The following is a 15145-nucleotide window of genomic DNA, read 5'->3' as shown; positions in this document are numbered from 1 at the left end:
AGGCTGTTTAGTGCAACATATCTTCACACTTGGAAATTCCAAAGTATAGGTCACAAGCCAGTTACCTCAGAATCACTTAGAGGGTCTTAAAAAAAGAAAGACTCCTAGGACCTCCTCCACACCTATCAAACCAAAATCTCTAATCTTTAGACACCAAAAGTTTGCATTTATTTATAAAAATCTACCAAATTTAAAAATTGCCACTTTGTACCAAGCTATACTACAAAACCATAGTAAACAAAACACCAAGGTACTGGCATAAAAAGAGACACACAGATCAATGGAACAAAATAGAGAACCCAGAAGTAAACTCATGACTTTATGGTCAATTTATTAGGCAAAGAAGACAAAAATATACAATTGAGTAAAGATAGTCTATTCGATAAACAGTGTTGGAAAAATTGGAGATATGTGCAAAAAAGAGAATGTAGACCAACTTTCACCATATACAAGAATAAACTCAAAATGGATTAAAAACTTAAACAAGTTGGCCCTGGCTGGTGTAGCTCAGTGGATTGAGCACAGGCCTGCGAACCAGAAGATCGAGGTTCGATTCCCAGCCAGGGCACATGCCTGGGTTGCAGGACGGTTCCCTGCAGGCCAACTCCCAGCAGGGTATGCACGAAAGGCAACCATACATTGATGTTTCTCTCCCTCTCTCCTTCCCATCTAAAGATAAATAAATGAATAAAATCTTAAAAAAAAAAAAAACTTAAACAAGTTGCAAAACCATAAAAGTCCTAGAGAAAATAAAACATAATCAGTAAAATCTCAGACAGTTCCCATAGCAACGTTTTTTCTGATATGTCTCCTGGGACCAGGGAAACAAAAGAGAAAACAAACAAATGGGACAACGTCAAACTCAAAAGTTTTTGAACAGCAAAGGAAACCATCAACAACATGAAAAGACAACCTACTGAGTAGAACATATTCACCAATAATACATCTGATAAAAAGTTAATATGCAAAATTTATAAAGAACTCAAACAATTCAACAACAAAATCCAATTAAAAAATGAGCAAAGGGCCCTGGCTGGTGTAGCTCAGTGGACTAAGTGCAGGCCTGTGAACCATAAGGGTTGTTGGGTCAATTCTCAGTCAGGGCACATGCCTAGGTTGCAGGTCAGGTCGCCAGAAGGGGATGTGCAAGAAGCAACCACACACTGATGTTTCTCTCCCTTTCTTTCTCCTTCCTTTCCCCTCATTGTAAAAATAAATTAAGTAAAATCTTTAAAACAATGAGCAAAAGACCTGAATAGACAATTCCTCAAAGAGGACATACAAATGGCCAATGGACATATGAAAAAATGTTAAAGGTCACTAATCATCAGAGAAATGCAAATTAAAACCACAGTGAGATACTGTCTCACACCTGTCAGAGTAGCCATTAACAATAAATCAGCAAACAAGTATTGGCAAGGATGTGGAGAAGGGGAACCTTTGTGCACTGTTGGTGGGAATGCAGACTGATGCAGCCACTGAAAAACAATATGAAGTTAACTCAAAAAATTAAAAATGGATCTGCCTTCTGACCCAGTGATTCTACTTTGGGGAACATATACAAAGAAACCCAAAACACTAATTCAAAACAATATATGCTACTCTATGTTCCTTGTGGTGTTATTTACAATAACTAGGATTTGGAGGCAGCCCAAGTGCAGATCAGTAGGCAAGTGAATAATAAGCTGTGGTACATTTACACAATGAATACTATTTGGCTGTAAAAAAAAAAGAAGGAAATCTTACCTTTTATGGCAGCATGCGTAGACCTGGAGAATATTATGCCAAGTGAAATAAGCCAGTCGGTGAAAAGCAAATACTGTATGATTTCACTTGTGGGGACCTCCCAAAAAACAGAATTTATTTATAAAAAATTGTGTATTTATTCTTACATTTAAACTTTGGTCACTCAAAAAGTAATCTCCATTGATGCAATATACCTACTGAGACCTTTTTTCCACTGCTCAATAGCTTTTGAACTCATCAATTTTGATGCCTTTTTGTGCTTCTACTATTTGTTTTACTTCTTCCACATTAGCAAAACGTTTCCCTTTGAGGACTTTTTTCATCCAGAGAAACAAAAGAAATTCTCTCAGAGTGAGATTGGGTGAATACGGCATGATGGCCATACTGTTTTTGGTCCAAAACTGCTGAACACTCAGTGTAGGTTGGACAGGTGCACTCAGAGATCACCACCATGAAATGGACAAATGTGCTGAAAGTCTTCAAAAAAATTCACTGAAGCTAAACTTAGCCTCTCACAACAATGTCAGCTTGTACATTGATACAGATGGGTTTTGAGAACACGTCCCTAGTGGGGGAACCTGTACTACAAAGGGCCTGTCCTCCAGAAGATAATTCCCTTTTGGGGGGTCTCCCCTTGTATATGTGGAGTCTTAATAAACCAAACAAACTAGCAAATAGAATAGAAACAGACTCAAAGATACAGCGAACAGACTGACAGCTGTCAGAGGGAGAGGCAGCTGGGTGAAAAAGGTCAAGGGATTAAGCAAAACAACAACAACAACAACAAAAACCACAAGACTATGGTGATCACCGAGGGGTGGGGGGGGCAGAATAGGGTAAAAGGAGGAAAACAGACGATCAAAGGAGACCTGACTTTGGGTGACGAACACATAATACAATATACAGATGATGTATTATAGAACTGTCACCTATATCATTGAAACCTATATAATTTTCTTAACCAATGTCACCTCAATAAATTCAATTACAAAAGAAGCAGCCTTATACCATAAGCCAATGAGTATTCATCTGGCCTCTACTCAAAACTGGGTATAGTGATAAGGAACTTGCACAGAAAAACCCATATAGAGAAGTTAGAACTCAGTGCTTAGAAAGGTCATACTGGTAGCTTGGAATTGGCCACTGTAGGAGCATTAACATTACAGCAATCGGTAAATGCTACTCAAGCCTTGACATCATCTCATGGGTTTCTAGACTAGGAGTAGCTAAAGTCTAGACCCAGGCACGGGCTGGCTGTTCGCAAAGTTTCGTTGGAATACAGCCATGTCCGCTCCTTTAACATGTTGTCCTTGGTCTGAAAGCTGGAAATATTTACTCACTGTCCCTTTACAGAAGAAATTTAGTGTCTTTTTCTGTACATAATGTCTAGAGTAAAAAAGTTGGTGGAGAAAATAATAAGCTAATAATACAGACTGACTCTCAAGTTGTCCTGTTCCAAAGCAAATACTACACACACGCAAAATGAAGAAATCTAAGTCCAGCATTTAAAACCTACTACCTGGCTCGACAAACGAGGGGCTGGCATTCCCTGTTTAGGATGTAAAGTCCTAACACGGGCCTCCCTTGTCTCACTGTTGTCTCCCTTGTTAACATAAAGGACAACATTCATGTTGGAAGTACAGTGATTCGTCAGTTACAACTGCGGAGTGAATGCTGACACGAGAGTTCAGCAAAGATCAGCAAGCGCCTTCTGCATATATTTTATTGCTGTAAACTGTATGCTACACATCCATAACATCAGTAAACTTATATTATACATGTATGAATATATATATATACACACATACATATGTATAAACACACACACACTTTTTTCCCCAGAGAGCAGGTTGGTTAAATAGTTAGTAGCAAACCCCTGAACACTACCACCCAATCAGTTGCTCTTTCTTGAGGCCCTTTCTCTCTCTCATTCCTACATTCTAATCTACTAGCAAAAATGTCAGTGTTCTCTTCAAAATATGTCCTATGACCATCCACTTGTCACCATCTCTGCTTCTCCTGCACTAGTCCAAGCCTCTTCCACGCACAGGCTCTTTCCACTTGTCTCCTCGATGCCAATCTCGCCATCTAAACCCCATTCTCTGCAGAGCAGCTGGGAGAAACTTTTAAAAATCGCAACTATATCCCTATAGGAGATCCCTATAGAGTCAAGTCCATTTGGAATAAAGGCCTTTGCAGGAACATACAAGCCTTGCATTCTGACGCCAGCTCACCTCTCGGACCTCAGCTGGACCACATCAAACTCACACATGCCCCTTTGTCTCTGCTCTTCTTTAGCAAGGAAGGTTCTGCTTCCATACTTTACCTGACTGGCTTCTTGATACTTTACAACAGCTTGAATATGGCTCCTATCCACCTGCGCTAAAGCCACTGCCTCCAGTAACTTGTCTGCAAGTCACCCTACCCGAGTCACCTATACTGTTTCAGTTGCTCTGTGCCACATTGCCACTGCCTAAGTTGTCTTTCCTTGTTTACTGCTTTGTCACTTTTATCCCACTCCGTCTTGTTTACCACTCTATCCGCAGAGTCTTGACGGCACCAGGCAAGTCACAGGTGTGTGATACATACTGGCTGAATGAATGCCCGAACAAACAACAAAGGGAAATGTATTTTATCTGACCGCCAGTACAAAGTCCTTCCTACCAAAGCATGATACTTTTTGTCAGAGTGACAATTTTAAACGTTAACTCATTCTTCCTTGCGGGTCAGCCACCATCTCCTAGAATTGTTCCACCCACAAGGGTACGTTCCTGTAACCTGGTTTCAACACCTGTAGCCTTTCCAGGATCAAAGCTGACCTTCACTAGTGTCCTATGCTTTCAACACACCAGCAACACCAAATTGCTATACTAATAATCCGGTTTCAGTTATTTTGTAGTAATTATTAAGGCAGCCATGCAATTTCATGAATCTCTCACTTTGCAAAAATGCTCCTTCTACCAAGTATGTCCTGGTCTTTCTCATTTCTAGGGCAAGTTCCCAATCAACCTTTAAAACCTATCTTAAATGCAAACCCACGCATGGCTTCTGTGAGCCTCCCTTGGAGTCAAGCACTCACTCCAGCAAGGTACTTTCTACAGCCCTCCATCCTGCAGTCGTAACTGCTCATCGCAACACAACGTTTTCAAGTCTAGGACCCCAGGACCCACAACTGCTTCTGTTTCTTGAGGCTCTGCACAGTGCCTAGGATGTAACAGGGAATCGGTGGTGACTCTAATCCCTCTTACATGGATGCAAGGACAGCTACTATGCTATTCATTGCTCACCCTCCTCCCATGTCTTCTCTGTTCCAAGGTAAACCTATAAACCATGAGATAATGACCAGTAAAGCCAAACAGATGCTATACTTATAAAGCAAAGCCAATGAAAGAAGATTGAATGCATTAACATCAATAAATACATACACACAAATAACCTCACCCACAACCCCTGGTGATAGGACTAAGCTGACTTCTACTTTTCCCTAGAGTCTACTCTATTTTTCCTAAGACATATAATCCATTTTGTTAAATGCAATATGTGTTTCCATTCCCTTACAAGTTTCTCATTCCAATTTTCTGTTTAGCATTCATTAATTATGTATTATTGTTCATTATTTATATATTTTAATAGTTTATTTTGTTGCATTTTTTCCATAACCATTTATTCCTCCACACCATCATCCATCTCCACCCACCCCCCTGCTCCCTGCAATTACCTTAACACTCAGAGTCCTCTTCAGTTTCTAGTCTATCTACTCACGAAGTCCTGCCAGCTCACTGCTTGGGACTCCTCTCCCACTCAATCCTTCCTCTCTCTTTCCTTAACTCCAAGTCCAGAGTCATGTCAACTCATGCCACGATGAATGGATTATATCCAGGTGGACTTCTATGGCGAGTGCTTCCCTTACTCCATGTGCAGCTGAGACAACCTTGCTCTAATTAATATGTTCAGCAAGGTACCCCCTCAGAGACCTGTGGAGTAATCCGCCTTTGCCCACTGAGTTCCGCCCAAACACCTTCCAGAAACACAGCCTCTGTCTTTGGGTCTCCCTCACACTTGGTCACATTGAAAGCTGTGACCACTCCCACATTTGCACCCCTCATCCAACAAGATTAGATCCGTTGTCAAAGGAAAGGTTTGACAGCATTTCTTATTTCTTCCCTAACAATCAATTTTCAGCAAGTCTTATCAATTCTACCTTCAAAATATCTCTTGAATCCATGCATTTCCCTTCAGCTCCAAGCCAACATCATGGTTCAGTCATCACGGTCTTCCCCTGGGCCAAGGAAAAGCCTTCATTTTCATCACTTGCTTTCGCTCTTGTCTTTCTCCAGATTCCACACCGAAGCATGTGACTTCCCAATGCTCCCAGAATACCATCCAACGTCCTTGCCACATCCCACAGCCAGATCTGTGAGCGAGGTCTTGCCGACTTTCCAGCCCAGTATCATGTCACGTCACTCCCGTTCCCACCACTACACAGCAGCCGCTCGCTCTTTTCAGAGTCTCGGCTTCCTGCCCTTGCTGTTCCCGTTGCTTGAAATGAGCTTCCCCTGCCTTTTCCCATGGTTGATGATTTCTCATCTTTTACGTTTCCACTCAAAACTATTTCTTCCAGAAGCATTCTATAACCACCCCTCTAAAGTTGTCCTTATTCTCTGTGCTAGGGTGAGAACTTTATCTTATTCCCTATCTACCATAGTTCCTAGTAAAAGTCATATTCTCAGTAGCATTTATTGAATGAATGAAATACTCATGAGGCACATGGAACATATTTTTCACTTCTGATTTGCTCATGCATTTCCTCCACCTAGAACAGCCTCCTACTCCACTTTTAGGAACTGATGTCCACTATTTATTCCACAAGAGAACTTACGACTCACATTGTAAAGAAATACAAACTTTCTCGATCACACTCTAATTTTTTTCTTCACAAAAGTTTTAGCATAGATTAGATAATATTTTCAAAACATTTCCCCCCCCCTAGAAACGTTTCATTAACTAGCATGCTGCACCCGGGACAACAGGCGCGGGAGAGTTTTCACGGTCCCCCAGGGGCGTCACTGGCTGCCTCCAGGGGGGGTCAATGTTTCCTGAGTAAAAAAGACTTCTCACTCCAGCCTGTGATTTCAAAATAAGAGTAGGGAACAAATAAGTATGAGTACAGTTAGAAAAACTGGTTGTCGTGAGAATTTAATGGTGGCGGGGAGGTTGTGAGGAGTTTCTTGGTTAAGGAAAAATCAGGAAAAAGGGCGGAATTTTGGTCAAAGGTCAGAGCTACAGAAAATGAAAGCAAATAAGTAAAGAAGAGAGTCGAAATAATTTCTCTCTGTTGAGAACAATGTTTAAAAGGCTAAAGTTTCTTATAACCTTCTGGTTAACAGAATGTTTTTTTAGCCCAGACTAATATTTTCGGGCCTGTAGTAAAATCACAGACGAGAAGGTCTTTTGAAGAATAGGCACATTAGTTAAAAGGAAGGAAATTTAAATCTACTTCACCCTAATTGCATTGCTATGTGTTCCCTCCCACCCCCCCAAAACAATAAAAAAATCAGAGTTTTTAATTATTTTTAATTTATTATTTTATTAATAGGAACATCAGTTCCTATTAATAAAATAATAATATTAATTTATTATTCAGATTACAGCAACATATGAATTGTATATTCTTTTTTCCTTTTGAAAAGCATGTGCCACAGTCTCAAAGCCCAATCTGACCACTTCCATTGTCAGTGCTCAGATACTCAGTTGTTTTTGTTCAGGCAAAATAAGGTGGCCATTAAGAGCATAGACTCTGCAGTCAATATCTCTGACATTTTAACCTCAATGACACCACTGAGTAGCTGTATAACTTTGCAGGTATTATTTAATCTCTCCGTGCCTCAATTTCTTCATCTAAAAAACCCAGAATTTTGCTCTTCATCTAACCAAACCCCTGGTTGGTGTGGCTCAGTGGAATGAGTGCCAGCCTGTGAAGCACAGGGTCCCCTGTTCAATTCCCAGTCACGGCACATGCCTGTATTGCAGGCAAGGTCCCCAGTAGGGGACATGTGAGAGGCAAGCACACACTGATGTTTCTCACCCTCTTTCTCCCTTCCTTCCCTTCTCTCTAAAAATAAATAAATAAACAAAATCTTTTTAAAAATTACAAGAAGCAACATAATTATAAAAATAGAATTTTTATCCAATTCATAAGCTTGTTTGGACAAATGGGTCAAAACATGTATAGTGATAACACAATGCCTCAAACACACTTAGCAAATGTCAGCTGTCATTCTTACCACTATCACACCATGAGAATGGTTTCCTAGGGCCTGTTGCTTTTCCATCACACACTTTCAGACTTGATACTCACGGGGTTAGAATGTAGCACGGTGAAGAACTCCGGGCTGATGAGGAACTTCACAGGGGGCGACTGTAACAGCAACGTGAGCCTGGATCTGGAGGTAGAGTGGGGCAGGACGCTCTCTCGGCGGAGATCTAGACGGGACGGAGCACGGAGGCTTGCAGGGAGAGCTTTCCGCGCACGCAAAACACAGCTACTCCCTTCCTCCGGTGCACACCCACACCACTTGTCATATTATTTTATCCCCCAAATACTTTTATCTTTTATGCAAATTCATGCACAAAAACTGACTGCTCTTAGATACAGTAAAATGAAACTGAATATCTGTAATCCCTATACACATTTCAATGCATCCTCAGATGTTTTAAGTGACCAGACTCAATCTTTCTCCACTATAACACAGATCGTAGAGATTAAAGTAATTTACATTCTATTTGGTTTTGTGAGTCTTTTCTCAGCACTATTAAAAAGTCAAGGATTAATATGTCTCTGGTGAATTCTACTTTTTGATTTGGACTACCAGATCTTACTGAAGATCAAAAGTTCTCTAAAAGAAAAGCCTTCTTTCTTGGAAATCTTTACTTACTTCTTCTCTACATTGGTGAGAATACAGGACAAACCCACCCAAAGGCGCGTACCTGCACTGGCTTGGTGGAAGTCGGCTTCCTCCCCAGCCCCATCAAGAGCATTGGTGTTTTCCTCAGGCCTCTCGTTAGTCATGGTTCTGCGGATGCTCTGATATCTGAAATTGTGAGCTTCAAGTCAAATCACAGCGGCCTCTAAAATCCAGGTCTCAACTGCTGCCCCTGAGCCCTGTGGTACCTTCTCAGCCTCAACCATTTCTTCCCCAACCCCCATCCCCCCACCTTCTAGGCCATCTGTAGTTTAAGTAAATTACATTTCTTCTGTCTGTTGTTGGTGGACATTTTCCTACCAAATTGATAAAAAATTAAGTTGTGGCTCTTACCGCCCCCCCAAATTAAATTCCTCTACTGTTAAAGAAAAGAACAACTTTTTGTTCTGCAGCAATTAGTATTTAAAAAGCTTAGGTTGGTAAGAAAGATACATCATGCATGGAGATTCTAGATATTTAAGAATATTGCTGACTTCAAATTATAAATGGATACATTCTGCTTTACTAAAAATCAGTGCCTCGGGTTGACTAAAGGGGTCATCATCTCTTATTTCATGTCCAATTTCCAAACCAGCTGTGGATGTGGGTGTGGATGTGGTTATTATTACTATTATTTTTTTTAACCAAGACAAGTTCAATGAAACCTGTGAATCAAAAGAGGTGACAGCTACACCTTAATGACGGGACACACAGAGATGAAAGAGAGACAACTGTGTTTTCTACTTCGCGCCATTAAAAAGGAGCCCAACCACGAAACAGAACAGTGACGGCAGAAGTGCCGTCCTCACCTCCGGTTCAGCTGCTCCATTTGCTGTATGGAGTCGGACCTCTGCAGCGCCTGTGGGGCGGGGGGGGCTGTTGGCCGCTGCCACGTCGTGGTTCTGTTTACATGATCCACGTAGAAGATCCTGCCGTGGCTGTCTATGCGCGCCTCCCAGTCTAAACAGCAGTAACGCACCCAGAGGGATTAGGAGGAGGAGCCGAGGCCATTCATGTGGTTTCATTAACTTCAGCATATGTTTTCCCCCTCTGACACACTATAATTTGGGGCTAACAACATAAACATCCCTGCACAGTCCGGCACTTCCCCTCAGTCCATTCCAGGATCTGCTGTGACCAGTGAGCAAACATACCCTCCTGTGTGCACAATGCCAACCAACCCTTCGAAGAATCTCTGAATGTACGGACTCCCTCCACATCTGCCCACAATGCTCATCCTTCACATATGAGCACCAGGATTTTAAAAATACAAGTAACTGGTATTGTAATAGTTTAGGCATTCTCACCAAAATTGGTAATGGTGTTTGTTTTCACCAAAACATGATTTGTTTTCCTTTTTTTTCCAGGTTACATGATAAACTCATAGCTGGAAACATCCACGTGTACGTTTACATACAATTTTAGTAAATATAGTTTTCAGGAGAAAATAATGCAAGCCTAGTCATCAAACAATCCCATTATCTACACATTTCTATTTGCGTTTTCCCAAAGAGAAATACATTTTCAGAGCAAAGATAATTACTTGCCTCCACCTTCAAATAAATACAATGTTTTAAAACATAATTTAAATTGGTATTTAAGCAATCTCATTGATTACGTGTGGCAGTCTTTGTAAACAAATATGAAGGTGCATATCAGTAAAAACGGCTAGCAGACTAGTCCTCAGAGATGAAAATCTCATCTCTGTGATGCTATAAAAGGCTATTCCCCTATTAAAACACTCAGAGCATGAGCTAATGTCTTCAAATGGCAAAATTTTAAAGCTGATTACAACTGAGAAGAGTAATTTATATAGGGATGTATGTATGAAAATGGCAGAGATCTATTCTTTAACCAGGGAAGTTCTTACACATTTCTATTTCTATATAAATTATTTTTTTGAAATTAATAAGCCTCTTTCTCCTAAGCAGCTTGATTATTTCAAGACTCTCTGTGTGATTACATAGCTTGTGAACAGATACCACAGGCCTAACCCTGGAGACCAGGAGGAAGGCACATTTGCACCTGACCACGTATGGCATTGCTCTGGCAGTGAAGGACCAAGTGCTCCAACCAAGTCCTTCGGACTGGAAAGACCTGCACACTAGACCCCAGGGGAGTGGAAAGGTCTTCTGCTGTTGACCTCAGGACATTGTAATTTATGACAAATGGCAAAAGAAAGAGAAATGGGCTGAGGAAAAGCACCTCACAGACAAAAAAACAACGTCACGCATGCTCCAAGTAACAGAGACTTACAATGAATGAGCCTGCCAAATCGGGATTCTTTGGGCACAGCTACAGTTCCATCAGTAGGACATTTCCAAAAGAGCTCACACTCAACCTGCCACATGCTGATAAAAAGTAACTACTGTAAAGCATTTTCAGGAACCATTTTCCAAAAACCCATGGTCTAGTCCACTGTTTTGCTCTGTTGCTTGCATACTTTCCCATCCCCAAAATTCTGAAAACCAATTATTCCAATTTCATTCCTTTTTCATTAGAGCTAGGATAATTCCAGTGCACACTATGTATCAAATCAAATGTACATGAGAACAAATGACCATTCCTTCCCCAAGAATGTTTACAGTAGCTTCCAGTTTTTTAAAAAATGTGGACCAGGTCAATTAGGGATAAAAACCAGAAGAGAAACCAACTTGGAGGAAGCAAAGGGAGAGAGAGAGATGCTGCCAAACTCCCAAGATAAGCTTATAACTACAATTTGGCTAAATTTTCTGGCAGTTAAAGCAGAAAAGAAAACACGCTGTTGCATACTTTCCATTTTCTGACAAAAGAAAGTAAAAAGAATTATCTTCAAAGATGGGACTCTTTCCTTAAACACACTACAGAAGAATTTACCCCATGAAACGTGGCCTGTAGGACAGCCACATGGGTAAAAAGAGGGGAAAGGTGGGGACTCTCCAAAACTGGTCACCGCAGCCATGCACACAGCATGTGACGAATAAAGAATTTAAATAACACACAGCCATTAAAAGAATGATTCTTGCATTCACTTTCCACAAAGACAAGGAATAGCTTCAATGTGTGCTTCAATCAAGACATTTCTATGGGCAGTGGGAGGGGGGGAGATAAGAAAACCACTTCCCAAATTTTGCTAAGAACATGCAACTTTAGATACACATTCAGACTATCACTATCAAATATTGTACCTTTAAATTGAGGTTATTACTTAAGTCCTCATCAAGAGAAGTGCTATTCCCTGGTTTCAAGCAGACTCTCGCCATGTGTTTGGGAAAGACTGCGATGCTTTTGACTTATTCATCAACTACATACCCACTCTTCACCTGTGGTAAGCAGATAACGATGTGAACACAGCTGAGTGAATGCGGAGCCTGGGAAGAGGAGGCCAGCATGGGTCTGCTTACCCTACGGGACTCAAAGGAGTGGGGACTTAAACTGGTTACAACTGGATCTAGAAAAGTGAAGTACCTGAATGTTGTGTACTTACAAATCCACTACAAAGACTGTAATAACCTTGGTATCTTCATCAAAATGGTGACCTGAAGTTTTAAGGAACTGAAGGTACTTTTAAGGGGGGAAAAAGATTTGGGATAAATGCTGGACAGCAGTGTTAAAAGATTATTATTTTCTTATTTTAATATTCAAGGAAGTATGATTGTAGTTGCATAAAGTACAAAAGTAAATGGAACTATTTTATGATCTCGGAGCCAGGACAGCAGGGCCCCTGCCCTTTCAGGAGTGGGGCTTAGTGACTGGAAGGGGCACGGGAGGCCTCGCAGGGTCCAGGGCCCCAGAGGCACAGGTGTGCTCAGCTTGGGGGACCTCAGCAGGCCAGCTACGCTCTTTTCTGCATGTGTATTTGAATAAGAAGTCTTAAAAGATCTCAAGTAGCTGTACGTTTTGCACCTAATATCTTCACTCTTGAAGAAAGTAGCTTTTTAGATGAACGGTATCAATTCTGTTCTTAAAACCAACTTTTAAACTCCAGAAAACAAGAGCCCCTACCCTTCAGCATAGTGGAAACTCTGAGATTAGTTCTGTTTTTCAGATTCACTGCCTACTCTTAGGCATTCATTTCAAAGGATGACTTTAAAATGGAAGTCCACAGCCACAAAGAATGATAAATGTTCACCTGTATTTTTCCACAATTACACATTTGAACCCACGAGTAATACGCTTGGTCTTAACCACGTGGTAACAACCCTGGGATTCTGTAAGTGTCCGCTAACCCACACTATCCACCCTGAATCTATTCCTATCCTTTTGTGGAGGGAAAAAAAACCCCATTTATGTGACAATTCCCTGTTGTCTCCAGTGCAGCAATAGGTTCAGTCACAATAACATTAGAGCCAATAAGAGAAACACAACAGTTTCTCAGAAGGAGCCGAGAGGGCCATTCTCTTCGCACTTATCTTAACGCTAAAAGGGTCAAGACCTGCAATGCTGATGAGTTCTGCTGGGTTACAGCCCAGCTGCCAGTGCCTTCAACCACCACAGAGCGAGAAACAGCAAATTCTTAAGGGACTCGGTGCATTTTCAACTGCAAGCTGCTTCCCTGGAAGGCACTCAACAGGGACCCGCTGCTCTCAAGGCCTGGAGCTTTCTTCTTTTCTATGAATCACTGGAGTGTTTCCCAACACATGGCTGAGGTTCCACAGTCCACAGTGCCCTTGCGCAGGGTCTGCAGCCTAAAGCAGGAGGAAGACGTAGAGAACCAAGTGGGAGATCATTATCGCCGCTGGACGATCTTGGTGCCAAGTCCAAGATCTGTTCCCTGCGTCGAAGGCAGGAGAAGTAAGATGGGAAGAAGCAAAGAAACAAGGAACATGGCTGTACATTAAAAGATGTCAAACAGGTGTTCAGAGACTAAGTTACAACACTGCTGTGCAAACTACTACGCAATCAGATGTCAGCGTGAAACCACACGGCAAAAGACCCCCCTTACTGGAATTGTGGATCTTCAGAGAGAAGCCCAAGTTTGCTGGGGTTTTCTCACCAAATAAGGTAAACGAACAATACTAATGAGGAGAAAGAATCAAGAATGGAGGGCATCACAGGCCAAGGTACAACGCTTCAGTCACCTGTCCTGTGGGTCTGGAGACAGTAGCCTGTGCAGAGAGGAAAAGGTGCTCCTGAGTATGACACGGATGCTCAGCCGAGCAACCTGTCTGGACCACGAGACAGTCGTTCACATTCTCACTGTGACCGTGTCTCTTACCCTTGAGGGTAAGGATCCTGGGGAAGGCTCCTGCTGAGGAAACTTAAACCGGAAGAAGAGAAAGTACTTTTTCAACCTTCTGGAGTCTGACCTCCGAACACGACGGCATAATCCAGTTTCCGTGAAATCCCCAAAGCCTCTGACTGGGGGCGTAGCTTGTGCACCCAGCGCACAGTGTTCCGTAACAGAAGCCACCACTGCCGCTGACCAAACTTTCAGGATGTATACCTCATCTACCCCCACGACAGTCCCTTCCCTTCAAATCTTAGATCAGAATCCTTGAGAGGGAAGAAGGAATGAGAGATGCTTTCTCAACTTCTACTAGTATGGCATCCTGAACAAGTTACTAAGTTATCTGGGCTTCCATTTCTCCACCTATAAAATGCCAGAATCAGATTAGCTGACATAGACCCATTGGTCTGTAAATTATAGGTTAAGACCTGCTTGACCTACCTCACCAAACTATTACAAAGAATTTGAAGTGAAAAAAAGGAAAGCACACAAAAGTATTAGTTTGAGGTATTGCAATTAATAGTGTTAAAAGTATGACTGTTAGCCTTAAAATAATTTAGCCAGGCCATTTAAGAGATGGACCAACCTGCACACTCAGACCAGCCACCCCTCAGCAGAGTCCCCTGGGAGACACTGTGTGAAGTCGGAAGGCATAAGGCAGGGCAGAATGTGGAACGCCACAGCCCTGAGTCAGGCATGGCCAGAGGCAGAGGCGGAGCTGTCCTCGAGAGCAAAGGAAGCAGAGGGCTAGCTGTGCTGGGGACAGACCACGAGCAGGGGCAGCCACGTGATTAAACAGACAACCGGAAGGCAGAGACAGGCTGGAATAGGAGGGAATGAGGCGGTGTGGGGACAGAGTTGGGCAGTAATCAGGTATGCCCAGAACACAATCTGTAACCTACCCAATATAATATAAATCACCCCCATTCACTTTTGCAAGTTGCATAAGAGGAAACAACTCTTAAGAATTTTCCTCCTGCCGTGGCTGGTGTGGCTCAGTTGGTTGGAGCGTTGTCCCATACACCAAAGGGTTGGGGTTCAATCCCTGGTCAGAACGCATACCTAAGTTGCAGGTTCATTTCCTAGTTGGGGCATGTATGGAAGGCAACCAATCTCTCTCTAAAATCAATGAAAAAATTTTAAAAGAATGTTTCGCCTGTTCATCAGTCACTCATTAAATTGGATATACCATACATTGTTTTTTTTTACTTTTTAATATATCAGCTAA

General features: G+C 41.9%; 1 protein-coding gene across 3 annotated transcripts in view; it reads right to left on the bottom strand.

Annotated features, from left to right (window-relative positions):
• The window catches only part of HECW2 (HECT, C2 and WW domain containing E3 ubiquitin protein ligase 2), a 363235-nt gene that overhangs the window by 110622 nt on the left and 237468 nt on the right, over positions 1 to 15145 (bottom strand). For all 3 annotated transcript variants that reach the window (XM_037043720.1, XM_037043719.1, XM_037043721.1), the window contains 3 exons: positions 9518 to 9668; positions 8734 to 8837; positions 8105 to 8229 (listed from right to left, as the gene is read on the bottom strand). In XM_037043720.1, coding sequence (XP_036899615.1) covers positions 8105 to 8229; positions 8734 to 8837; positions 9518 to 9668 — 380 coding nt within the window. The remainder of the gene's footprint in view (positions 1 to 8104; positions 8230 to 8733; positions 8838 to 9517; positions 9669 to 15145) is intronic.

This window comes from Sturnira hondurensis, unplaced genomic scaffold, assembly GCF_014824575.4.
Source record: "Sturnira hondurensis isolate 20B ecotype Veracruz unplaced genomic scaffold, ASM1482457v3 Scaffold0004136, whole genome shotgun sequence".
Taxonomy (NCBI): domain Eukaryota; kingdom Metazoa; phylum Chordata; class Mammalia; order Chiroptera; family Phyllostomidae; genus Sturnira; species Sturnira hondurensis.
The sequence above is the reverse complement of the archived record's forward strand: the minus strand, read 5'-3'. Positions and strand labels throughout refer to the sequence as shown.